At 37.6% G+C, this 26316-nt stretch overlaps 1 protein-coding gene across 9 annotated transcripts in view; it reads left to right on the forward strand.

Annotated features, from left to right (window-relative positions):
* The window catches only part of LOC108427207 (receptor-type tyrosine-protein phosphatase mu-like), a 269465-nt gene that overhangs the window by 92677 nt on the left and 150472 nt on the right, over window positions 1-26316 (forward strand). For all 9 annotated transcript variants that reach the window (XM_037531160.1, XM_037531153.1, XM_037531154.1 and 6 more), the window contains one exon: window positions 18601-18894. In XM_037531160.1, coding sequence (XP_037387057.1) covers window positions 18601-18894 — 294 coding nt within the window. The remainder of the gene's footprint in view (window positions 1-18600; window positions 18895-26316) is intronic.

The following is a 26316-nucleotide window of genomic DNA, read 5'->3' on the forward strand; positions in this document are numbered from 1 at the left end:
AGATAAGAGGAGAAGAGACAAGCAGATTAGAGGAGCAGAGAGGAGAATAGTGCACAGACAAGGAGAAGAAGAGAGAAGAAGTGACAAAGGTCAGAGGAGAGGGGAAAAGAAAAGAGCTGAGAGGAGAAGTGATGAGATGAAGGGAGGACATGAAAATAGAGAAGAATGGAGAGCAGATGAGAAAAGAGGAGAGGAGATAAAACAAGGTGAAAGGAAAATGGAGAAAAGAAGAAGAGACAAGAGGAAAAACAGAATAGTAGACTAGTTGAGAGGAGTGGATTGGGAAGGAGAAGAGACTTGATGAGAGGAGAAGAAAAATAAGAGAAGATGAGGTAAGAGGAGAGGAGAGGAAAAGAGATCTGATGAGAAAAGAAAAGAAAAAATTAGAGAGGAGATGATATAAGAAAAAAAAACAAAAAAGATGACTTTTGGCAAAATAAGAGAACAAATCACATTCTGTACATGATAGCATAAGATGAGAGTTCTGGAAACCTCATATATATAACTAACCTAGAAAGAAAAGGAGGTGACAGGACACAATAGAACAGGAGATGAGGTAAGACAAGGTGAAAGGAGATGAGAGAAGAGGAGAACAGATGAGCAGAAAAGAGAAGTGAGGATTTGAGATGACAGTAGAGGAGACAAGATGAGAAAAAATGAAAGGCATGTAGAAGAGAGGAGGCAAGAGAAGAGAGGAGACTGTAAAAGTGTTGAGAAAATGAGAGGAGGATTCTGTATACCTGCTAGGCTAGAGGAGAGAAGAAGACTCAATAGAAGAAAAGAGGCGAGGAGGTGAGACAAGGGGAGAGTAGACGAAAGAAGAGGAGAAGAGACAAGAGCAAAGAAATGGAAAGGATAGAGGAGATGAGACAAGAGGAGGTGAGAAAAATGAAAGGAAAAGAGGAGACAGAAGAGGAGATGAGACCAGGGAATAGGGGACAAAAGAACAGGAGAAGAAATGAGTGGAAAGTACAAGAGAGGAGAGGAGGAGAGATGAGGAGGTAAGGGAGGAGGAGAGCAGGGGAGACAAGAAGAGGTCAGAGGAAATGAGATGAGACAAGAGGAGAAGAGAGTAGGCAAGAGAGGAGGAGGTGCAAGAAGATGAGAAGAGGTCAGCAGAGAGGAAAATTGATGAGAGGAGACGAGAAAAAGTAAAGAAGATAGGAGACAACAAGAGGAGACGAGGAGAGCAGGAGCCCAAAAGAAAGATGAAGGAGAAAAATGTAAAAATGAAAGAACAAATTAATTAACTGAGAGAGAGAGAGACAAAAAGTAGCAGACTTTTTTTGTAAATAGTTGGCAGACAGGTGCTGAAGCAGGCCACAGCTGTCCGCTCCCCTAACCCCATAACACACACACTCACTCAGTCTTTCACACACACATTTTCACGCCTTCTGACCGCCTGGACAACAGCCCTGCAGCAGCTGCTCAACGACCCCCCTGCCACACACATACCACACCATCACGTGCACAAGGACACATGCACACAAACCCTCTGTGATACACCCAGCCCTGTCACACACACACACACACACACACAGCCCTATTTGCTTTTCCTGCCAGTCTCAGCTGTGCCCCCTGAGGAGGCTACTTTCATCCTGCTCTCCTCCATCTTTCAGCCCCTCATACATATACTTACATACTAGGTGTAAAATGATTGATTAAGTGATCTGAAGGTGGTGATTCTCCTGAGTCGATTTTAGACTGATTATAACATACCACAGTAATATTCACTAGGTAAAGTATTCACTAGGAATGCAAATTTTGGCAATAACCAACTCTCATTAGTCAGCTATTAACTATTAACCCCCAAATCTAAATCTAAAATCAAGGATACACCAGTATATAATTTATGAAACAGATCTAAATGCTCAACATTCAAAGCTATTGTATGTGCGCATAACAAGTGAATGGCCCGAAACACACATAAGAACTCACTTTGTTTCAAGCGAGGAGCTGACAACTATAATTTTTCATGATTACATCACCAAATAATAAAAAGTTGACAAAATGACAAGTATATTTATTGTGGAGTGCTAAAATGATATTTACTACTCATTAATAGCCCAAGTTACACCTAATGTAAATGCCATGACCAGGGAAAGCTTTGGCTCCATGTACTTTCTCAAAAGCCATTGTCGTCCATCACATCCTCCTCTGTAATTTTGCACGCTTGTGTGATGTCCTCACAGTGCTGCGCATCAAATGAAATATTCGCCTGTCTTATCGCTTGGTGGATGATTGGCTTTGAAATCCAGTTTGCAGTTTGATGCAGTTGTCTTTTCAAAAAGTGATCACGTATTTAGCTGCTGTAATTTTTTATGTAGTAAACCAAATGTCTAATGCACCCTCATGTGTACAGCTGACATTCTGGCCTAAACTCAACTATTCAGATAGGAACTAACCTAGAAATTAAATAAATTATTTTTTCTAACCGAAAAATAGTTTATTTCTTGGTAAGCAGTAATAAAATCCACAAGCAAAATATTAAAAGTATCAAAATGTCCAAAACATGTTGCAAATACAAATAATAAGAGTTAAATCAAATTTAAAAAAAAAAGATTACTACTAATTTTCTCTCATTCTGATATAAACGTATTACTTACTTTGCATATTTTTGCTTTTATTTTTTTCTGTTTGTTGATTTTGTCTGTATATTTTTTTCTTATAAAGTTTTTATTTTGCCTATGACTTTTGGCGCTTTTTAACAGGGTCTTAGAAGAGGGCATTCGCCCACCCTTTCTATTGGGCTACTGACTCTGAATGCATAGCCACTCTGCGTGAACTGTCCCCAGCATGGTTGAGCATGTCGTACTGAGTTCTGCTGTTGCTCCAGCGTACTGGCATATCTGACGTTATGAGCAATGTGTGTCGTATTCCTGTTTGTCTTGTGTCGATCTGTATAAAAGAATATAACTTATGTTTGACACTGATGAACCTGAACTTAGTTGTTTATAAATGAGCAGAGCTGTACCACCTTTCAGGTTTTCAGATGTTAGCGCTAACTAGTCTAGCACTGTCCTCTAACTCAGATAGCCATAATTATAATGGAACTAAACTGCTGAAATATGTAAATTAGTTCACTGTATTAACGTGAAGAAGTGATTTGGAGCAGCACATTCTGCAAACTGGCGTGCTGAGATAGGAAGCCTGTCTTAGTGATTGACACGGAGGTATTCTGTTGGCAGACACATAACAGCCATCATAACCCCCAGAACATAACAACCCCCCATGACATGTTGATTTATTCCCTTTTTAGTGATTAAACATTCGCATTTATCAACTATCTCACGGCAGCAGTAAGTCGTAGCTGGGAGCAATCTGTGGTATTTTCTGCTCTTTGATGTGTTTATGCCAATGGTACATACTTTCCCTAGATTTTCTGACCTCATGGGGGCCTCGTTAATCAGCTAGTGAGCTGGATCAGGTGTTACAAGGAAAGGAATAGATAAGACAGTGTCGAGCTGTAGGTCTTCAGAAGCAGGGTTACTGATTTAAACAGTAGCAAAGCTTGCCTAGTTAGCCCTTTAGCAGATACTGCTTAAGTCCGTAAAATCAGCTAAGTGAAAATTGAAAGCAAAGACAGGCAAAATAACTAATATACTTATATCAGAATGAGAGAAAATGATTTTAATCTTTTTGAAAAAACAAGTTTGATTTAACTTAAATTATTTTTATTTGCAACATATTTTGGGCGTTGTAATGTGTAATATTTTGTTTGTGGATTTTATTATTTTATCTGAAACTATTTACAACATTTTGTATCCAGAATATTCTCAGTATTCTCAGGCTATTTTCAAATATTTAAGTGTAGACGATCTTACAAACCTTGGTGAATTGTTTTTGTTGTATGTGGAATCAGTTCCACCAGTCACATTTGGGTATTCAGAATCATACCTACAGTGCAATGTGAAGATAATCAAATCAAATTCATGGCAAAATTTGACATTTCGAAAAAAAATGTCCTTACCACATGTGTAGTTGATTAGCTGAGACATTTGTTGTCTAAATTTAGATGCTTTAGTTTTCCACTGTAGGTACAAAGCAAATGTGAGGCTAATGTTCTGTCAATGTATTGGAAGTTTATACTCCTCCAATTAGTGTCATGTAAACTGCATGCCTACAGTGATGCTGGAACGTTTGTGAAATATATAGAATTTCTTTAAATATCTGCATGAATCAGCTGTGAACAAGGTCGCAATTAGGATCAGTCGATTGTCCATGGTAGCAGACGGTGAGCTGAAAGTGAAATCCATTCATCCATCCATCCATTTTCTAAGCCGCTTCTCCGTCAGGGTCGTGGGGGGATGCTGGAGCCTATCCCAGCAGTCTTCGGGCGGAAGGCAGGATACACCCTGGACAGGTCGCCAGTCCATCGCAAGTGAAATAGAGTTGTATCCAAAAGATTAGTGATGCCTGCTTGGGTGATAGCAATTCAGTGTGTGAAGTTACTCTCTAAGAATACAAAATCATGATGGAATGATTTCAATCCTCAGACCGGCTCTAAATAGTTGACAATGGCTTCTGACATCTGTAGATTAATTAGTTATCATGGTTTTAAGCAGGCTGAGTTGAGGGTGATAGAGTTTCAATGCATGACGGATGTCTTCATAAAGGCAAGCGATGTGCCGCAACGTTAAACGACCTGTTAGCCTCTTAGCTCAGGGTACTCTCGCCCCACCGGGTCATGGTTGGCCGAGGGCCGTCATCGCCATGATGGATGGAGCATCTCCCAGTGGCAGCGGGCAGTGGGGGAATCATTTCTCTTCTTGAACAACAGAAAGAGCACACACACACACACACACACACACACACACATCAGTATTCAAGTTAACCAGTTTTGAATTAGCATTTTTCAAAATATACAGTTTAGTGATGTGTGAATGTATCATATGATTTTAAAATGCTAGTCATTTGCAAGTTCACAGCTTTCAGATAATTAGTAGAAAACCATAAAAACAGAACAATTTTAGTTCTGTCCAGATTGATGAAAAGATCTATAGATGACCCTAAAATGGCTGAGAAAGCTGTGCAACATCAAGAATGAACTTTTAATAAAAGTAACCTACAGATTACCTTCTGACAATCAAATCTTGAGGCAGATAATTTGACAAAAAGTAAATAAATTGAAATTACTATGCTGTATGCTAAGACAAAAACTGACCCCATTAGAGAGCTCCTTGGAGACATATCTGGACTATATTAATAAGGCATGTTTATGAAAATGTATTGCTCATCTGAAAGGTTGTCTGAAGTGCATACACATATGTCCATCAGTCAGACTGGTGGTAAAAAAAAAAAAACAATCAGAATCGGTCATAAAAATTCATGATTGGTACATTCCTAGCTGTGACCAGTGCACATTCTATAGTGTTTTTGGTATAATTGTTGTAAAAGTAACAATGTAACAGAGCAATATATAACTGTAGAATATAATTTACAATGTAATTTGCACAACTGTAGCAAGAATGCTAGTGTACCCTCAACTGTACACTGTCCAGTACTACTGTAACACAGGTGTTTTTATGGAGAATTATCATCAGATCATTTTTGTCTAGGAGAAACTACAGAGATATTGAGGAAACTGTTCCCATTAGATTGTAACTTAGTGATAGTACTGATCTGAACAGTGGTATCTGTCAGTCCTTCTCTAATAAGTTCCCTGTTGAGAATGTGTTCACTTCTTTTTTTACTTCTAAATCAACAAAACATGTCATTTGACCAGGGGTGCTCAAATCTTTGCATATGACTGTATATGGATCATGGATCAAATGGTTCAAAGTCAGGGTTTAAAACACATTTCAAACTTTCATCTGACTTGATGTGAACTCTAGACTAAAATCTTTGTGCTTTGAGTGAAGCTATACCTTAATTATATTTATTTTATTAAGACAATGATTGAACGTTCAATTTTTTCAGTAATAAAACAATCATAACACTATCAAAACTTCTAAAAATCAACGATTTTAGCTAATTCTGAGCATAACTCAAAAATGTTAGCCAGTACATAAGTAGCAAACACGGCTTTAAACAGTTGTTCACACATACAATCATAAAACACAAAAAACTTTTGAAGAAAATTGCAGAAAAATGTGTTTTGAAAGTAACGCTTCTTAAAGTTACACTTTTTTCAGACTTAGGGTCTAACTGCTTGCCATGTGGCCATGAGGGACAGAAATGTAATTTCATTTAATGCGTTAAAATGCAGGGGTGTGGCTAAAATAAGGCTCTGTCTATGGACTAAAATTCTTTTAGTAAACTAAAAGTTTTTATTTATTTAAGAATTAAATTGTTGATAAATCTAAAGCTTTCACCTTCACTTCAAAAGAAGCCAAAAAGATAAAAAAACAAACAAACAAGCATTATTAATTATAATATTAAATAAGTGTTATTTTTTTCAATAGAGGATGTTGGATAAGTTTAGCTGATTACTATCTGTTAGTGCATTGGGTTTAATTAGATCATAATATAATCCTTGTAAATATCTAAGGTTTGAATACTTAATTGTTTTTCTAAGCATTTTTGTTACTGTGGGACTGTGATTTGAACAGGAAGAATGTTTCACATATATGTACATTTGTGTAATTTATTAAATTCTTTTTGTCTTCATATGAACTTGAAATATTAAATGCAGCATCTAAAATACCCTGTAGTGTGTAGGCTGTATTTTAGTGTACATTGTATGACTTATAATTGTATAAAATAAATTTGAAAATCGATCCTAGACTTTTGATATGCAGTGGACATCAACATGCATGCTGCAGCTCACAGTGGTCAGAAAACCTAGGTTTGATGCTCTTTTATGTATTTTTCCTAGATTAATGGAAATAGAAACTTATGATCTATTTTTCAGGTTAGAGTATAAAACATATAAGCGTTATGAATGGAATTTGAGTGGATCTTGAATGAATCATAGTGCCAGAAGGCTGTGGTGCGTGCTCTTTTGTTACAGTGCTGCAGATAGTTCACCAGTGGTTAATCTGAACACAGCCCCTGGAAAGAGCGAGAGAGAGAGACAGAGAGACAGAGAGAGAGAGAGAGAGAGAGAGAGAGAGCTCAGCCATGGTTCCGGCCTCTTCTAGGAAGCGGTGCTTAAGATGTAGACATAAGGGCACATGAGAGAATGGGTGTATTAGGAACAGAGGCAGCATATTGACATTAGTGTCAGAACATGTCATTTGGCCTATTTGAAACGCTGCACAGTTCTAATAACACACTGACACTGAGGTTTTTTTTGAGCCTCTGCTGTTTGCAGAAATCCTTAGCCCTCCATACGTTGTATTAAACCTATCCGGGTTCTGTCAGGACTTTGGTGATTTGCTGCCCTCCTTGTAGGTCAAGTGACACTATAGATTGAGAGTAACCTCTCACTCTGGCCTACACGCTTACACTCCAGCACTGGAGATTGTTTTTTCAGCTGAATGTACATTTAAAGTGATAGTTTGGCCAAAAAATCTAATTTACTTTTTAATTTTCCTTACCACATATGTAATTGGTCAGCTGAGACATGTTTGGTGTCCAAAGTTAGATATGAAGCAAATGTGAGGCTAGTGCTTCATTAATGAAGGTAATGTAAGCTTATAACCCTCTAATTAGTATCATGTAAACTGTATGCCTAGAGTAATGCTGGAAAGTTTGTTAACTATTTAGTATCTCTTCCTGAATTAGATGTAAGCAGGGTGTATACACTTTGTAAACATAGTGAATATACTAACAGTTGAATATGTGTATTATAACAATTGTCAATTTCTTTTTGTATTTTCATGCTTCTTCGCTCCTTTTTACACATCCTTAATTTACCTTTTATTTCCTCATCCTTCCTTTCTCTCTTCATTTCTTTAACTCTAGTTACCCTTTTCAAATGAAATTTAACTATTTATTTAAATGTTTATTTTCAGCTGAAAATAAATGTTGAATCCCCACTCACTTTTTTGCTGTTATTATTGGTCTTCACTGATTACTGAAAAGCATACGTTAAATCTGTGTTATAAAAGTCTGTCTCTACCAAACAACAGGTAACAGTATGGTAAGCTACTCATACAGTTAATGAAACAATATACACCCAAATGTGCATTGATTTTCCTAATTATATTATGTGATTCTATACCATCAGCATACTAGTTAACAGTGAACTTTCTCATGCTAGTTGTAGTATGAGTAGGTAAGGCCTCATGCTAGTTGTAGTACGAGTAGGTAACAATGCAACTTTAATTTCTCAATTAATTGATAATATAATCCAACTTTGGAGCCTGTAGTATAAACTGTAGCATAAACTAATGCTACTGGAACTAAGCTAAAGCATACTGATTTAGCCAGCAAAATTATAAGTGGAAATTCTGATACAAATTTCACCCTCATAAATTCTAATATTTATGTCATAGCGATGTCATATGTTAGCCTATAGTATATGTGCTGCATACCTGTATATCTCAAGAAGTCAATGTTTCTCTGGGTAGCATAGCATCTCATAAGAGATAAACAACATGGCAAGTTAAGTCTGTCATCAAATCATAGATGTTCAGAGGTTAGCTGAGAAATGCAATGCCTAGGAGCAAGGAGGCGGACGCACATGCAGAGATAAGTGAGTTTTATTTTGGGCAAATCCAGGGTCGGAGTCGGAACAGTCCAGGTTCATATATCCAGCACAAAGAGATTGTGGGACAGACATGACGAACAGAACACAGGCTAAACACAGAGAACATTTTGCAAATGTACAACTCAAATATTCAGCACATACATCAAACAAAGACCAGCAAACACAAGGAGCAAACACAGGGCTTAAATACACAAGGTATAACAGGACACAGGTGGGAACAATTAAGGGCAGAGTTACAAAACAAGGATCAAAACAAAGAAATCATGTGGAATAGACTAAAACATAACATGAACACATGGACAGGACTGGGAGGGCCCAATCATGACAAGAACCCATGACTGCTTTATATCGTTGCTTTTGCCACATTGAATCTCATAAAACTCTTTTAAAACTTTTGAGGACCTCAGTGTCCTAATGCTGCTTAAAAGCATGATGGATGCTGATAACGAATAAGGCTTAAGGCAATAACAGATAGCAGGTGTTGGGAAGGACTGAGGAAATAACGTGGAGCTTTGCAGATTTTGATTTTTATTGGCTATGGTGCAGTGACAGCACTCATAGAAAACACAGAGGCCTGTGATACCCATGTCTACACTCCTCAGTAGGCTACTGCATTATGAGAATGGCACTGTTTGTAAATTAAATCTTATTAAACGAATAATGTGAAAAAAACTCTTCTAAAACTACAGAGGTCCAGACCTCTGTGTCATCATAGCTGGTTACGACCATGGACATGTGATTGGGTCTTCATAAAAGTCATAAAAAGAGATATAGAGAACCCAACGATAAATAATTACACAATTATGCACCTATCCATTCATTTATTGAACAAAGTTTTCAACATTAAATGTGTTTGTTGAAAAAAAGTATGTGACTGGTGTGATCACCTTCAGCAACAATGATTTAAGCTAAACATGTCCTTCAGCTGTTGGTCCGTCTTGCTCTTTGTCTTGAAGGAACTTTGGGCCATTCCTTTTTATAGTTCAGGGATGTTGATAGGCTTTCTTGCATTAACATTTCAGTTGGATTAAGGTGTCGACTTCGACATGGCCATCATCAGAAATATTCTTGACTGAAGCATGTCATGTGCTGAAACTGCATTTTGATAGTGAAGATAGTGAAGGCACAGGTCTTTGTTGCATCAATATTGGATCAGTTTATTCAATAAATATATGAAAAAGAAATATACTTATTTGTAATGTTTGTTTTATGTTTTGTTAATACTAAGATGAAGCTGTGGGCCTGTATTAGCAAATAGCCTCTCAAAGTGCTGATCTAGGATCAGACTACTCTGTTATCTACTACAATTTTACTGACAGGAAGTCCTACATCAACTCTCCAAAAAAATTCATGAATACAGGCCCTGGTATCAAATGGGTATCATATGTGCAGAATGGAGTGAGAAGTGAGAGGTTTTAAAACTTTAGACACAATGTTTACATATTACATCCACATCCACAGTATGTGGTTTCAGATACTGTTTGACATTCTGTTTGAAATTCGGTATGAATAAAATGGTCTGTACCATACAGCAGGTCATACAAGCTACAGTATATTTAAAACTATTATCAGATTAAAATAATAACAGCACAGCTGAGAGGAAGAAACCTTGAAAACCTGTTTTTTTTGTATTGTATATACAACCTTATACTAGTTGGCTTTGTGAAGTAAAGCTGAAGAAATTCTGGAAACAACTGCCTATATGGATTCTTCAGGATAGAGTAAATCACAGTGAATAAGAGCTCTAGGGTATTTTCAGGCTTTAAGACTTTTGTAGCGATAGCTAGTAGCTTTTAGAGCCGAGTAAGTTAATTTTTGTGGAGACTAGTGAGGTCAAAAAGTCTGCCTTCAGTGTTGTATCTGTGCAGATTTAATCAGCTCTTGCCTGAGGCCTGGCTCTTGATGTGTGTGCTACCATACGCTGTAGCTTATCAAATGCAGAGAAACAGGAATGGCAAACAAAATCGAACCCAAAGCTGTAACCCTGTTACAGTGGTTGTTGTTGTGTTTATATATATATGTTTGATTCACAGTATGTATTGTATATTAAAGCATTACATAGTTAATTAACTAATTTCCTTATTAATTATTTTTATATTAAATTTACATTGTTTTTGTCAATGTAAAAAAAAAAATTAATGTTGAAAAAAAAAAACATGTGAAAGGTGTTTATTTCTTTCCACAAAACATAACACACAGCTTTTCACTCAATTTAAATCATCATAAAATGTTATTTATGATTACAAGTGCTTTATCGATTGAAACTTCCAACATTCTTCTTTCAATGACCTACGTAAAATGATTCAAGAAAATGTGCAAAGAGATATTCTAAGTCTTATATACACTAGGGCTAAGCCAAAAATTATGTCATGATACTTGCCAAATATATCACAGTATTTGATGATATTGAAGGATTAATTCATAAAGTTAATGACTTCCTGCTTCCTGCAGTAATATGCTAGAATGTCAGTAACACAACTGTTTATAAGAATACATTTTAATGACAAGTGACAAACCATTTCTCATGTCCAGAAATGTGTGTTGTGTCAGTGCTGCGCTGTCCTGTCTGTTTACTGTGTCTAATGTCTGTTTAATTTATCGTATTTTTTAAATTGTTTCTAGCTTAATTTTTTTGTTTGCACACACTGTCTGCCCATTCGTACTTTGTAATTTTTGTTCCTTGTTGCACCGTGTTGTTACTGGAGGAACGTAATTTCAATCCACTGTGTACTTGTACATAGATGGAATGACAATAAAAGCCTCTTGACTTGAACCCTTACAACCCCATCTCAAAAAAAGTTGGGACACTGTGCAAAATAAACAAAACAGAATGCAATGATGTGTAAATGAAGTGAACACTGTATTTAAATAAAAATATTATAAAGACAACATATCAAATTGAAGTTAATAAATAATAATTTTTATTTATTTATTTATTTTTAAATATGTGTCTGCTTTGGATTTGATTTCAGCAGCACATTTCTGTAGGACTCTTTTACTATGGAGCTGTGCTGTTGTAATATATGCAGCTTGGCATTTGCTTGCTGAAATAAGCAAGGCTTTCCCTAAAAAAAAGATGTCATCTGGATGGCAGCGTATGTTGCGGCAAAACCTGTATATTGTTCAGCATTAATGGTGCCTTTACAGGTATGCAGGTCATCCATGCTATATGCACTAATGCACCCCATACAATCACGGATCACAAGCTGCTGCGACGTCCTTGGCAACTGGCGGCCGGTCTGGGGGTGCGGCAGCGGCCGCCAGGTCCGGAGGCGCTGGATGGTCCCTCTCCTTTTGGCATCTATAATTTCAAAAAAGTTTTTAAAGTTTTTAAAAGTTTAAACATTTTAAATTCAGATTAATTGGACCACAAGACCACACTTTTGCATTTTGGCTCAGTCCATCTTAAATCAGCCCAAACCCAGAGAAGGTGGCAGCATTTATGAATTTTGTTTGTAGTAGTTTCTTCTTTGCATGGTATTATTTTAACTTTTTTTGTGGATGCAGCAACGAACTGGGCTCACAAACAGTGCTTTTGAAGTTTTCCTGAGTCCATGCAGTGATTTCCACTGCAGAATCATGGCTGTCTTAATGCAGTGCCGCCTCAGGGGTGGAAGGTCATGGCCAGCCAATACTGGTTTAATGCCTTGTCCATTGCATACAGGGATTTTCTCTGGATTCACTGAATCTTATAGTATTAAATTATTTAGTTGATGAAATGCTTAAGTTCTTTGCTTTTTTACATTGAGGAATGTTTTTCATTAATTGTTGCACTGTTTGCTGTTTTTATATGCAATCATCTTATTTATTTATTTATTTATTTTTGTTGTTGTTGTTGTTGTTGCCCCTGTCCAAACTTTTTTGAAATGTGTTGCTTGTTCAAGTTCAAAATCAACATTATATATAGCCTAACGAATGTTTTTCTTTAATGTTACAACTGTCTCACAAACTTGACATTGCTTGTAATAATTGGATTGTTTTCTTGTTTTCCACCCTTTACCTCTTTAAGATTGATGCAAAAAGAGGCTATTTTTTGTCATTTTATCTACTCTTTTCCAGTTCTGATTGCTGCTGTTGCTTTAATGATCTGAACTGTGATCTGAATGAGCTCACGCATGTGATCCAACAATAAAAGAAGCCTCCTGCATATTTTAAAAAGTGATATAAACACTGTAGCACATGGAAAGCCCCAGTTCTACAGACTGAAATTTTTTAAACAGTTCTATTGTTGCTTCTGGTCCTGGGCTCAATGAGTTCCTGTGGTTAAAATTACACTAAAGGTAACCCACCATGAAATTGTACAAGTAAACCAGACAGAAAACTTATTATTTTGTTCTAATACATTCTGAACCAATCTATCAGCATCGCTAAGATTACAAATCTAAATTGTTGCATGCCAGTATACCAGTATATAGAACATGCATCAACCAACCTTGGATACACCACAGTGGCATTAACATGGTCCATACTTGGAGTAACTTGAAGACACATTTTCTTATCGTCTCTCCTCTGTTCTAGTTTTACATTGGATTAAGTGGTTCGTTTTAGGTGATGTTTGATTGGCCGGCTGTGGAAAGAAGGATTATGGAGTATTTAGGGTTCCTTGGCTGGGTTCACTATGGGACAGCCATCTGTAGGATCTGTGACCTGCAAATGGCTACTTCAGACATATAACACACACACACACACACACACACACACACACTCATGCATACACAAACATGCAGAGCAAGAACACATCACCATTGAGTGCGTAATGATGCACATATTTTCAAGCCTGATACAATTTTGTTTATACTGTTATAAACAGTATAAACAACAAAAAAATAGAAAATACTACAGAGCTGCAATTATAAACAGAATAGATTGGTTTGATCCTTAAATGCATTTTAGGTACTTTTTCAATGCCAGCTATGCCAGACTTCTAACAAAATAAGTCTTAAACATTGAGTAGAATTAATGAGCCCAGGCACTTCGCTCAGAAAATAATATATGGCTGTAGATTTACATTTTTAGGTGACAGCAGGGAAATGCTCTTGAAAACATGTTTTACTTTCCAAAAACATCATGCTGGCAGGTTTTCATGTAGGATGGAAAATGGGAGCTGTCTCTTCAAATAAACTAATGAGCTAACAGAACTATCACAGTTAGATTCTGATAATAACTCGCTTTTTTTTGTTTGTTTGTTTTCGGATCTAGCTAACATCAGCTACAGTTTTTTTTGCCTAATAAGTGAGACAACCATGCTATCTGTACCTATGTGCGTCACGTCATAGCAAAAGTTTATAGTGTTCAACATGGCGGGTGCAGAAACTGGTCTGCAGAGGAGACCATAGGAGAGTTTATGCTTTTAACTTTAAAAGATGGCGGTGGGATGGACGTCCAGCTATGCATCTCAGAACACGCCGTCTTCCTCTGGGCCTTCTTTAATAAATGCATGTGAAGTACATTTTTCTGAGTCTGACATTGTTTTAAAGTAATCAAAAACACAAGCGCGTCAACTGGAAACTCATCTCTCTGACTGGAGCTCATGTGATGTTCGCTTTCATGGTAACGTTTGCATTAAGTGGTTCTCTACTCATGCGTGCCATTTTGGATTACTTGTAGTGCACATGTAAACAAAGATCTTCATCAGATTGTTGAATGGACTGAGCATATAAACACCTTAATCTTAATGTGTAATTGTAATGTATTCAATCGGACTGGCAAAAATCTTTGCATGTCAACACAGCCAGTGCCTGTTGTTTTTTTATGTTTTCCAGAGTTTGAAAACTCCAGTCACCCTTCGCATTGTGTTAAAAATGTATGATGAACAGACCATCAGAAATGGTCCAAAATTACTTGGAGAAGGACTTGTTTCATTAATTTCCATTATAAGTTAAGAATGTTTTGCCTTCTTCTGTAAAGTCACCTCAGACATATGTAAACATGCTGTTCTTTTAGTTCTGCCTTCTGATTCTGAGTTTCAGGTGTTTATGTTTTTATAGTGCAATATACCATGCCTTAGATGGACACACACACATGCATTCCTATACTTGGTTTATTTATTCATTACTTTGTGTCAGTATTTCTTTCATGATCGATCTGTACGGTCAGGCGAATTCTGCAATAAATATGAAATACAGTTTATTATCATATTGGCTATAGTGTAACGGCCCTGTGGTGGGCATCCATCACTTCTGCGTGGCCCGGCGGGTATATATTCTCCCCAGTGATGCCATCCTACAGCATACAGCCAGCACAGCTAGCACTGAGCCTGCCAAAGGCATAAAGTTTTGATGTGTTCATCAATGATAATGTCTTAGCTGTAGCCATGCATATAAACACATTCGCAAAATGAAGAGTTCTGCTGGGCTAATCTCTCTCTCTCTCTCTCTCTCTCTCTCTCACACACACACACACACACACACACACATACACACACATACACATACTTCAGTCTTCAGCAAGATATACAAATGAAATTTCACTTTTGGATGAAGTGGATTTGTTGATCAATATTGCAGTTTGTTTGACCTGGCTACTTGATTGACTCAGTCAGCCCTTCCTGTTACTTGTGAAGCAGACGCAGCTGGAACAGCACAATGGGAAACTTACAGAGCGTGTCTGTGTTTGTTTTAACTGTAGGAGGGAAATGTGCAAGCGTAGTGTTTTCACTGCCAGCCTATATACTGTACTGACAAAGACAACTATATCCCCTTTCACCACACAGGTAGACACATACATAGTAGTAGGAGAAAAAAGTCAATACAGCACAGTCTTGCCATGATAAACGGACGCCCAAGTATCAATGTTATCAAGATTTTCAATGTGTAAGAAAGTCAGCTTGAAATCAAAATAGACCTTTCTAAATGGCCATATGCCTCTGGTCATCATACTGTACCTTTTAAAACACAAAATTCTTCTTTTCATGTAGGGAAATAATGGTATGAGTATTCATCCTGAGCCATCAAGGTATGAAGATTGCGGTTTGGTGCATACAGTTATATGGGGTATGTGTGAACATTGATGAGTGTAATGTGGAATCAAATTTCACAAGCATGAGTTCCACCTGGAAACCTTAAGCTGTAGACCTTTAGCAAGTTAGCAGCAGCAGTCCATGGAGAACTGGGCAAATGACACATTGAAATGGGTCATTTAGTGAGCTGGTAAATTCAGCAGATGGCAAATCAATATATTTACCTCTGATGCTCATTTTGTAGAAGATATCCCTACACAGCATCACCTGGAAACTTCATATCCAGCCTCCACTCTCAGTTTATGAAACAAATCTGAAGTTGGTTTCTTTTCTGAATTTTCCAGTCGACCTTGAACGGTGCTACATTTAAGTGCACTAAGGCAGCAGAATATAACTGCTGCCTTGTTTAAGGTGGAAGGAAAATTTGAAGAAGAAGCTGGCAAGAAGGAAGTCAAGGTTTTTTATCATTAAAATTAATAAACCAGAAAACGGGCACACGTTCAATTAAACACTTTCATGTATAAAGGCATTAAGCATTACAAGTGGCTATATTTCTCTTCTTCACCTCATATGTGAACATAAGAGTAGCTATGAACTCTTCAGCCACCATATTTTTACATAAATCCTTTTTTTGCTGCGTGTGCTCTTGGCTCCACCTTGACAGGATGACTGTCAGGTTGGGAAGACCATGATAATGAAGATCATGATAATGAAAATGCATTTTCAAAGGGATTGTGACACAGAACATGCAAAGGAGGCGAGAATTTGTAATTGCAAAAAGGAGAGGCGCTGTTTCCCATTCACTTTTGAATTGTGAGATCTTTCCAGTGTCGTGTTCTCTTTGATAATGCAGTTTCAAAAACATTATTAGAGAGTGCAAATACATAAAAGTTAAATTACATGTTAATCATAATTTTGACACCATTAATGAATAATTATATAAGGCATGAATATGCAGTTCTGGAAGTACACTGAACTTTAAATAAAGCTTTTCATAAAGCATCTAGATCTCTGTAAATGAAATGTCAATACTAGTGCACCAGTGGAAATTTTTAATTCATACTTAGGATTGCTTTGCCATTTTAATATTTCATTTTTATTTGAATTTGATGTGCTTACATAATGCTGTAGCCTAAAGAGCTATAATGTTAATATACATATTTATTGTTATATCCTTTTTAGTTGTTGCTAATCATTTAAAGTAGCTACAAATTTAGGACAGACTTAATATAGATGTGTGATACAAAGTGACACATGCTTACTGTAACTTAGCTCTTTGTGAATAGTACCTCTTTTTGTCAGACCATTACAAAACTTAAGACAGAAACAATGTTAAGATGTTAAGATTTTATTTTGCAAAATTTTATTAAAACAAACCATTAAACAGTGGTTTAAGATTTTTGTTACTGCTCCTCTTTGACAGGCAAAATTTTAACTGATTAATCAGTTATTCATTGATTAATTCACATGAATAATCAACTATCACAATTTATTTTAGTAGCCCCAGTCATATTGTCATACTTAGCATATCACAAATTCTTCATTGTTTCTAGTGGTTTCCACCCCAACAAACACACACCTTCTTCATCTGAGCTGTAAAACAACGTCTCACTCAGACAAATGTTTTATTGATTGGGAATAGTCCTTTGAGGCGTGTCAATAAACTTCAAGCGATCCTCATATTTTGAAACTAAGCAGCTTGTGCCGTCCTGCTCTGTGCAATATCTCTGCTGCCAGTGACTTTGAAGATTCAGCTTGTCTCCTGCACTTAGGCTCAAACTTTTCCATTCTGTACATTAATAAAGAACATAGAGGAGCGATTTCTCTGACCTTGTCTTTTCCCGTCTGAGCTGCAATCAGTAAAACATGTCATCTGTGCAGGATTTTTTTTCCTGATTGTTGTAGCTCTTATAACAGCACCTTCCCAAACACACACAGGGGCCTATTTCATCAATAACACCACCCATAGACAAGAGGTTTATTGATCAAGAGACATTTTCCCAGATACATCCTCCACCACCACACTACCTTTGGAACAGTCCCGGATGGCCTTCCCCTCATATGCACCATCCTGTCTTGATCTGAGAAGAGCATCTGGACTGATCTCAGACCTCCTCTAAAGACAACTTCCCAGTTTCTAGAGAATACACCTGTATGATGTAGTTTTTTCTCACCTGATTCGATTTGGCATTTAATTAACAAGCCCTTCCATGAACATGGAAATATTCTGCAGTGCAGGCGTATGCTCCAGGACAAGTATTACACATCCATAGTAATAATATCAAGCTGTCCAAATCCTGCAGGCAAACAGTGGAGACAGAAGACAGCTGACCAACATGCTTGTTGTGTTGTTATTATAGACTCTTTAATCATAATCACACATAAAGAACATACATTGAAAAAAACATTGACCCAAACATAGTCAGTCAGCCAAGACATGTTGGGTGTCTGTCATTTGCTCTTTTTTTCTGAAGCCAATGTTTCTTAATAAAACATTTAAAAAAAACTGTAAACAAAATTAAGGCTTCAGGAAGGTTGCTACTACTTTTGTTCACTTTTGTAGTTAATGTCATACAGTGTCAGAAACCACATAAGTAAGTCTATTCGAGATTACATGATGCAAATTAAGGCAAGTGTGTGATGATTTAAGCATGCAGTTTGCACATTGTTAAATGGTATGGTGTAACCTTGTTAGCTATGTCAGCTACGTAGATCCAGAGCAAATCTAAAGAAGGACTTTAGACACCAAACATGTCTTGGCTGATTGACTACATTTGGCTTAAGGGTGCGTTTGTATAATTTTCTATTTTTCCACATAACTGTTGCTTTAATATCTTAACATTATTACGAGAGCAGAGGTACCTAACTTTGCACAACCATGTGCTGAATATTATGACAGTGAAATCAGTCAACTTGTACAATCAAAGAGAAATTCTATGTACTCAGTTCTTGTTAGCATCATGTTCCCCTCATTTGTACAGCACAGTATCCTCTGTCTCTCACAGCATACACTGCAGAAACGTAACACATGCTTCTCCCCTTCCAGAGCCCCCGGTACCCATCGCCCCTCCCCAGTTGACAGCAGTGGGTGCCACATACCTGTGGATTCAGCTCAACGCCAACTCTATCAATGGAGATGGACCCATCATCAACCGCGAGGTGGAGTATCGAACTGTGTCCGGAACCATGTATGATCTACAGCCCGTGGACAAGACCTCACACAAGATTGGCCACCTGGACCCAGACACAGAGTACGAGATCAGCGTGCTGCTCACTCGGCCACTGGAAGGGGGCACTGGGGCCCCCGGCCCACCACTCAGAGCTCGCACAAAGTGTGCTGGTGAGTAGCAGTGCACACCTTTATAAGGAACTTTTTCAAAAAGTTGCTGTTCTGTATGTTTTTTATATATATATATATATATATATATATATATATATATATATAAAACCTTAACTGGAAAAACGAAGGCAGCATGCTTTATGTTAATTATGGGAATTTTTGTATTTTTAGGGGCATTTTTTTTAAGTAAAGCAATACTTTTGCAAGTTTACTTCATGCAAGGCTAATGTTGCTGATAAGTAATAGAAACTTATACTTCACCAATTAATGTCATGCAAAATTACTGATCTGTAAAAGTGGACAAAAAGTACATTACATAAAATTACACCATGAAAATCAGTAATAGCAGCCACCATGAATCCTGAATTTCATCCTGAGTTTTGTTCAGTTGGTGGTCTTAAATTTACATTATTCATTATTCTCACCTGCAGCAATGATTGCTTAGCTCCAATGTTTTTCTTGCCTGACTGACTGCATTTAGGGAATGACAGGGAATTGGGAACTGTCAGGAGAATGGTGTATGTTTGATTTTTCACCAAATTTTTCATTTTTAAATGTTAACCTTCCTGATGGAGGAAACCTGGTACTGATAGGGAAAGTACTTGTTCTATTGCGTACATCTTGCATTTGTCTGGTGCACTTATAGGACAAGCAGTTTCTGGTCCAGGAAAGTGAAGGAAGGAATGCTAGTGTTCACAGCAAAGATTTTGATTTGGTCGGGTACAGGTTGTTCTGCATTAGGGCTGTGAGTTTTCAGTGCTGAATAGTGTATGTTGCAGGATAAATCAGTTAGTGTCTGGGGAGGAGCTTGACCTGAACAGCAGAACCTCTGTGATGGAGGAAGTCTGCTGTTGTTTTGTGTTGACTCTGCCTGTTAGAGGATGCAATTCTGCTCCTCGATAGTGGAGTTCTTGTTGTCTCTAGCCATGGCTGGAGGAGATGGTGAGTGTGTGTATGTATGTGTGTAGCAGTTGGAAACTGGTTTTGGGTTGTAATCAGCACTGTGACCTCCTGCTGAAGGTCTCACTGTTTCTTTGAGCAGATCTGATGGAAATGGATAGAGCTGCTCCCTCGGCCTTCACACCTGGCCCTTAGGACTGTCTATAGCTGGTTGTGTGTGTGTGTGTGTGTGTGTGTGTGTTTACTATGTCAATGCATGAAGTGGGTGTATGTGTTTACTATGTAATTAGTCGGTGTGTGATGTGTGCTGTGGATTTACATAGGTGTAATTTTTGTCTTTAAGTGTGTGTGTATGTTTGGGTGTGTGTGAAAGAAAGTTAACCTCAAGGCCACCCTCCTTCTCACTGTTTGATGGATGTTTGGGCCCCATGAGAAGTGTAGCTGAAGGGCTTTTCACTTGTCCTGTTCTCTCTTTGCCTGTACGTCCAACTTACTGCACCCCTGTCCCTGCACCCCAAGCCATAGTTCGGCAAAAAAATCTAATTTATTCAATTTTTCCACAATGTAGTGATTAAGTCATGTTATGTGTTTGAAGTTGTTGTCCATTGTTTGTTTATTAATATATTTTATGCAAACCATAGGACAAGTTGCTCATCCTTGGCCAAAATCCATAACACATGTTCAAAAAAAAATGTATTTTTGCTTTTATTTTATTACTGATCTGCTACTACAAGCAGTAGCTCATGCTGCGGGAACAGTATGAGTGTCTGTCAAGAGTCCAACATTAAAACGGACTGTTCCTGCAGACAGTACAACGCTAATGTGCTGCTAAAAGAAGCTTGCACTGATGGTGAATTTCCTTATTTGGTGCAGGCCATCGTAAAAAAAAAAACTGAACAAGAGTTCACTTGGAAGCTAACTGAGATGTGTGATTCTTTACTTTGGGACTTTGGTACCAGCTATAGAGAAGGTCTGACGTGTCCATGCCAAACAAAGTAGATGTGAAAATACTCTGATTTAGAGCATTAACTTTTAAAAATCTTGGGTGATGTGATGTCCTTCATTAATACCATATTTATTGAATCTAACTTAGATGAGACTATTGTGTAAACACCCTAAATGCTGCAGAAAGGAACCATGGATTTGGGTGGTTCTGTTCTTTATTGCTAGATCAATTATACTTTTGTGGTCAAATGAAAGACAACAGTATACTACAGCCACTACTTTTACTGAACTGTGTGTTTACTATGTTCTTTCATTTGGCGAAGTTTAAGCTTCAACACATGCTATCACTGTGCATGTTCCTGCAGCCGCTTTAGAAAGAGGAACTGTTTCAAAATTACCAGGAGAAAATTATCTATAAATGTTCCTGTTAGTTGTAGTATTTTTGTAAGAACATTGATTAATGATTCTAGACACATTTTCAGTGATGATAGCAATACTTAGTCTTTTGTTTACATTTGCACCATTTGGCTGATGCTCTTATGCAGAGCGACTTACAATTTGATTATTTTACACAGGCAGGCGAGGGTGGTGTTAGGAGTCTTGCCCAAGGACTCTTATTGGTATAGTGTAGGGTGCTTGTCCAAGCAGGGGATTGAACCCCAGTCTACAGTGTAGAAGGCAGAGGTGTTACCCACTACACTATACCAACCACATGCTTATACTAATTCTAATTCAAACACAGTGAAAGTTGGAGCTTTTATATCATTGTTGTCAAATGAAATGTAAAGCAAAGGGGAAAAATACCCCCACTCCTTAACTTACTTATCTGTTTTTCATGCAGTTATTTCAATACAAGGATTTTGTTACTGGCACAGGCCTTTACATAGATGAAGCACATTGCATAACTAAAAAGGTGCTACCAGTCTAGCAGTCTGAAAGCCTGATTTTGTACTTTTGTCTATCTACATATGTACACTGATCAGGCATAACATTATGACCTCTTGATCTCATAATGACCTCATTATGATTTCTATGCTCAATATCCATTTTATTAGCTCCACTTACTATATAGCTGCACTTTGTAGTTCTACAATTATAGACTGTAGTCTGTCTATTTCTCTCTATCACGCTGCTATTCAAAGGGACCCCCATGGACCCTCACTGAGCAGGTACTATTTGGGTGGTGGATCATTCTCAGCACTGCAGTAATACTAACGTGGTGGTGGAGAGTTAGTTTGTGCTGCGCTGGTACACGTGGATCAGACACAGCAGAGCTGCTGGAGTTTTTAAACCCTTCAGTGTCACTGATGGACTGAGAATAGTCCACTAACTAAAAATATCCTGCCAGCAGCGTCTTGTGACCACTGATAAAGGCTAAAGCAGCATCAGATGAGTTGTCGTCTCTGACTTTGCATCTACAAGGTGGACTGACAATGTAGAGGTTTCTAATAGAGTGGACACCGTGGAAAAACTCCAGTAGCACTGCTACGTCTGATCCACTCGTACCAGCACAACACACAATAACACACCACCACCATGTCAGTGTTACTGCGGTGCTTACTGTAGAACTACAAAGTGCACCTATATAGTAAGTGGAGCTGATAAAATGGACAATGAGCGTAGAAACAAGGAGGTGGTCATAATGTTGTACCTTATCAGCATATGTATGTCACTTATGTAGCTCCAGTGCAACACAAAAGAAATTAACTTTGAACATCAGGCATGTCTTTATGGGAGGCAAATCCTGCCAAGAAGGAAATGAAAATGAAACAATAAAATGTAAATGCAAACCTCTTTTTGCCATTTCTTTTTCCAAACATCTGCGCAAATATCCTGCCAAAATTGAAAATGAAATGAAATACCTTCATTTGCAATTTAATTTTTCACATGAGCATGAGCCGTTTGAAAATTGAAAATAACTATTTGTCATTTCATTTTAGTCGTTATTCTGGTTTTTCATGCCCAAATCTAAAATGAAAAAGCTAACAGACAAAAGAACACACAGACTTCACTTTGGCTTTGGTTTTTCTCCATGAAACACGGAATACGTGTCAAAATGAAAATCAAAATGTGATCGACTGCAAATCTGACAAAATGAAAATGAAAATGCAAAATGGATAAATCAACAGCAAAGTGACAGTTCATGATTCCGTTTTCGGTGCTGACACGCTTTAACTGTCAGAATGAAAAGGAAAATGAAAACGAACATCAGCGCCACCTGCTAGAGATTCACTTTTCATTTTCCAATTTTTTATTTCTTATTTTTTTTTATATCTGACCAACATGCAAATATATGTTACTTAGCCCTAGGCAGGGCTACAGGGTATATTTTAGGACAGCCCCAGTTTGGTCTGATACCTTTTCTTTGAGGCCATTTGGTCTGATACGTTTTCTTTGAAGCCGTTTGGTCTGATACCTTTTCTCTGAAGCTGTTTGGTCTGATACGTTTTCTTTGAGGCTGTTTGGTCTGATACCTTTTCTTTGAGGCCGTTTGGTCTGATACGTTTTCTTTGAGGCCGTTTGGTCTGATACCTTTTCTATGAGTCCGTTTGGTCTGATACCTTTTCTTTGAGGCCATTTGGTCTGATACGTTTTCTTTGAAGCCGTTTGGTCTGATACCTTTTCTCTGAAGCTGTTTGGTCTGATACGTTTTCTTTGAGGCTGTTTGGTCTGATACCTTTTCTTTGAGGCCGTTTGGTCTGATACCTTTTCTCTGAAGCTGTTTGGTCTGATACCTTTTCTTTGAGGCCGTTTGGTCTGATACCTTTTCTCTGAAGCTGTTTGGTCTGATACCTTTTCTTTGAGGCCGTTTGGTCTGATACCTTTTCTCTGAAGCTGTTTGGTCTGATACCTTTTCTCTGAGGCCGTTTGGTCTGATACCTTTTCTCTGAAGCTGTTTGGTCTGATACCTTTTCTCTGAAGCTGTTTGGTCTGATACGTTTTCTTTGAGGCTGTTTGGTCTGATGCCTTTTCTTTGAGGCCGTTTGGTCTGATACGTTTTCTTTGAGGCCGTTTGGTCTGATACCTTTTCTATGAGGCCGTTTGGTCTGATACCTTTTCTCTGAAGCTGTTTGGTCTGATACCTTTTCTTTGAGGCCGTTTGGTCTGGTACCTTTTCTCTGAAGCTGTTTGGTCTGATACCTTTTCTTTGAGGCCGTTTGGTCTAATACGTTTTCTTTGAGGCCGTTTGGTCTGATACCTTTTCTATGAGGCCGTTTGGTCTGATACCTTTTCTCTGAAGCTGTTTGGTCTGATACCTTTTCTCTGAAGCTGTTTGGTCTGATACCTTTTCTCTGAGGCAGTTTGGTCTGATACCTTTTCTCTGAAGCTGTTTGGTCTGATACCTTTTCTTTGAGGCCATTTGGTCTGATACCTTTTCTTTGAGGCCGTTTGGTCTAACAGTGTTTGGTCTGATGTTCACCAGATCTGAGTCATGACGGTGTTTTTTCTGGAGACTCGAAGTCTCGAATCTCAAGGCATGATGGCGATTCTGATGCAGACGGCTGAGGATGTCCTAAATTGTACCCTGAAGCCCCGCCTAGTACTAATTAACATATATTTGCATGTTTGTCAGTTAGAAAAAAAAATGGTAACTGGAAAATGAAAAGTGAATCTCCAGCAGGTGGCGCTGATGATCGTTTTCATTTTCCTTTTCATTCTGACACTTAAAGCGCGTCAGCCCCGAAAACGGAATCACGAACTGTCACTTTGCTGTTGATTTATTCATTTTACATTTTCATTTTAATTTTGTCAGATTTGCAGCCGATCGCTATGAAAAAGAAATAAGAAAGTAAACTTTGCATTTTGATTTTACTTTTGACATGTATTCTGTGTTTCATGAAGAAAAGCCAAAGCCAAAGTGAAGTTTTTGTTTTCTTTTGTTTTGTTTGCTTTTTCATTTTAGATTTGGCCTTGAAAAAAAGAGGTTTTCATTTTCATTTCCTTTTTGGCAAGATTTGCCTCCCATATGTCTTGGCTGTTTGACTGCATTTGCCTTAAGGGGTAAATTGGGTAAATTAAATTTTTACACAAAATGTTTCCTTTACACTGAAATTCTAGCTGTCTTCCATGCATCACACTAACTACACAGAACACACCTGAGGACTTTCAGTACTTTCCCAGATTCAAAGTGTAACACATTGTTCATCAGCTTATTTCCATTTATAACCTTCTAGCACAGGGGCTGTTAGCCTATTATGACCACAATGCGCTGTTTTCCTCTCTTTAATGAATATTTTGGCCTGCTTAAGTGAAATGAACAGACGCAGTTTAAAGGGTTAATGAATGTGTTATTGTGTTAAAACATATAGGTGTTGTATAAGTGTTTGTCCTTTTCTTTTTTTTCCTTTTTCTCCCCACATGGTCATTTTTTTTTTCGTTCCCTCCCTGGCTCTTTTGTTATCTTTGTTCGTGGGCCGTAATGGAGGGACGATCACAAAGAAATACAAATGTAACAAGAAAAAAGGAGCTCTACTCTTGAAAGTAAATTGTATTACTTCGTATTCAAGCTTATCTTTTGTGTCCGTTATTGCCTCGTACAGCGTACAAAGGCTGTTTTATCCTCAAGGTTTGCCTGATTGTTTTTTTTTTTTTTTTTTGAGTGGGTGGGCTGGGTGGAGTTTTTTATTTATAATTTATTTTAGCTGTCTGTGCGTCAACATTTTTCCCATAAACTGTACATGTTTGTGGCCATCCTTAGTTTCCCAGAAGAAATTCTCATTGTTGCAATGAAAATTAATGTTGCTCTTTTTTTTGCCTTCTTGTCTGACCCCTGAGCTGGTCCAAAGCTGAGTTAGGGTATATTTCACATTAGTCACATTGTTTTAGCTGAATTTAGTTTTGAGGGACCTGATGGATTTTTGTACATTTACAGGTAAGGTTGGGTAGTAACGGAATCCCCCGAACGACATTATGGAATCAGGATGCAAAAAAAACTCTATTCCCTTACAGTTACTGTTAAAGAAAATAGTCAGATTACAGATACAGTATAAAAAAACAGGATGATATCCAGCAGGATTACATTGAAACCACCTACATGCAAACTTGTGGCCCTTTGTCAGTATGTTCTGTACTAAAAGATGAATATGTCACATGCATAGTATATATTAGATGCACTTTTTTTATTGGCTGTAGATTTACTGAAATCTGCAGCGTTTTCCCAGCAATCTTGTTTTTTGACCAAGGATTTACCTGAAGTACCATATAGCCAGATTCTACAGTAACAAATTAATCTGGAAGTAAAAACTCTTTTTTTCTTGTTTATTCCTACATAAAATACTACTATGTGAGTAACTATAAATCAAACTTTTGCTAACATACTAAAGTATGTAATGTTAACATTAACTAAGAAGTATAATGTTGAACAGAAAAAAGCCTTGAAAGCAAAAACAGTTTCATTTTTGCTCTTTTTTCAGTGGTTTTTGAATGATGGGGACAAAAATGTTAATGTGTGTAAGTGATTATTGTTGGTAACTAAGACTCAGCTCTCAATGTGAAATTAATGCCTTTTAAAACATTAAGAGTCACATAGAGCTGATAAGGGGCCGTCAACAAATGACTGCGATATTTGAGGTCTAA

This window comes from Pygocentrus nattereri, chromosome 19 (assembly GCF_015220715.1).
Source record: "Pygocentrus nattereri isolate fPygNat1 chromosome 19, fPygNat1.pri, whole genome shotgun sequence".
In the NCBI taxonomy this organism is placed as follows: domain Eukaryota; kingdom Metazoa; phylum Chordata; class Actinopteri; order Characiformes; family Serrasalmidae; genus Pygocentrus; species Pygocentrus nattereri.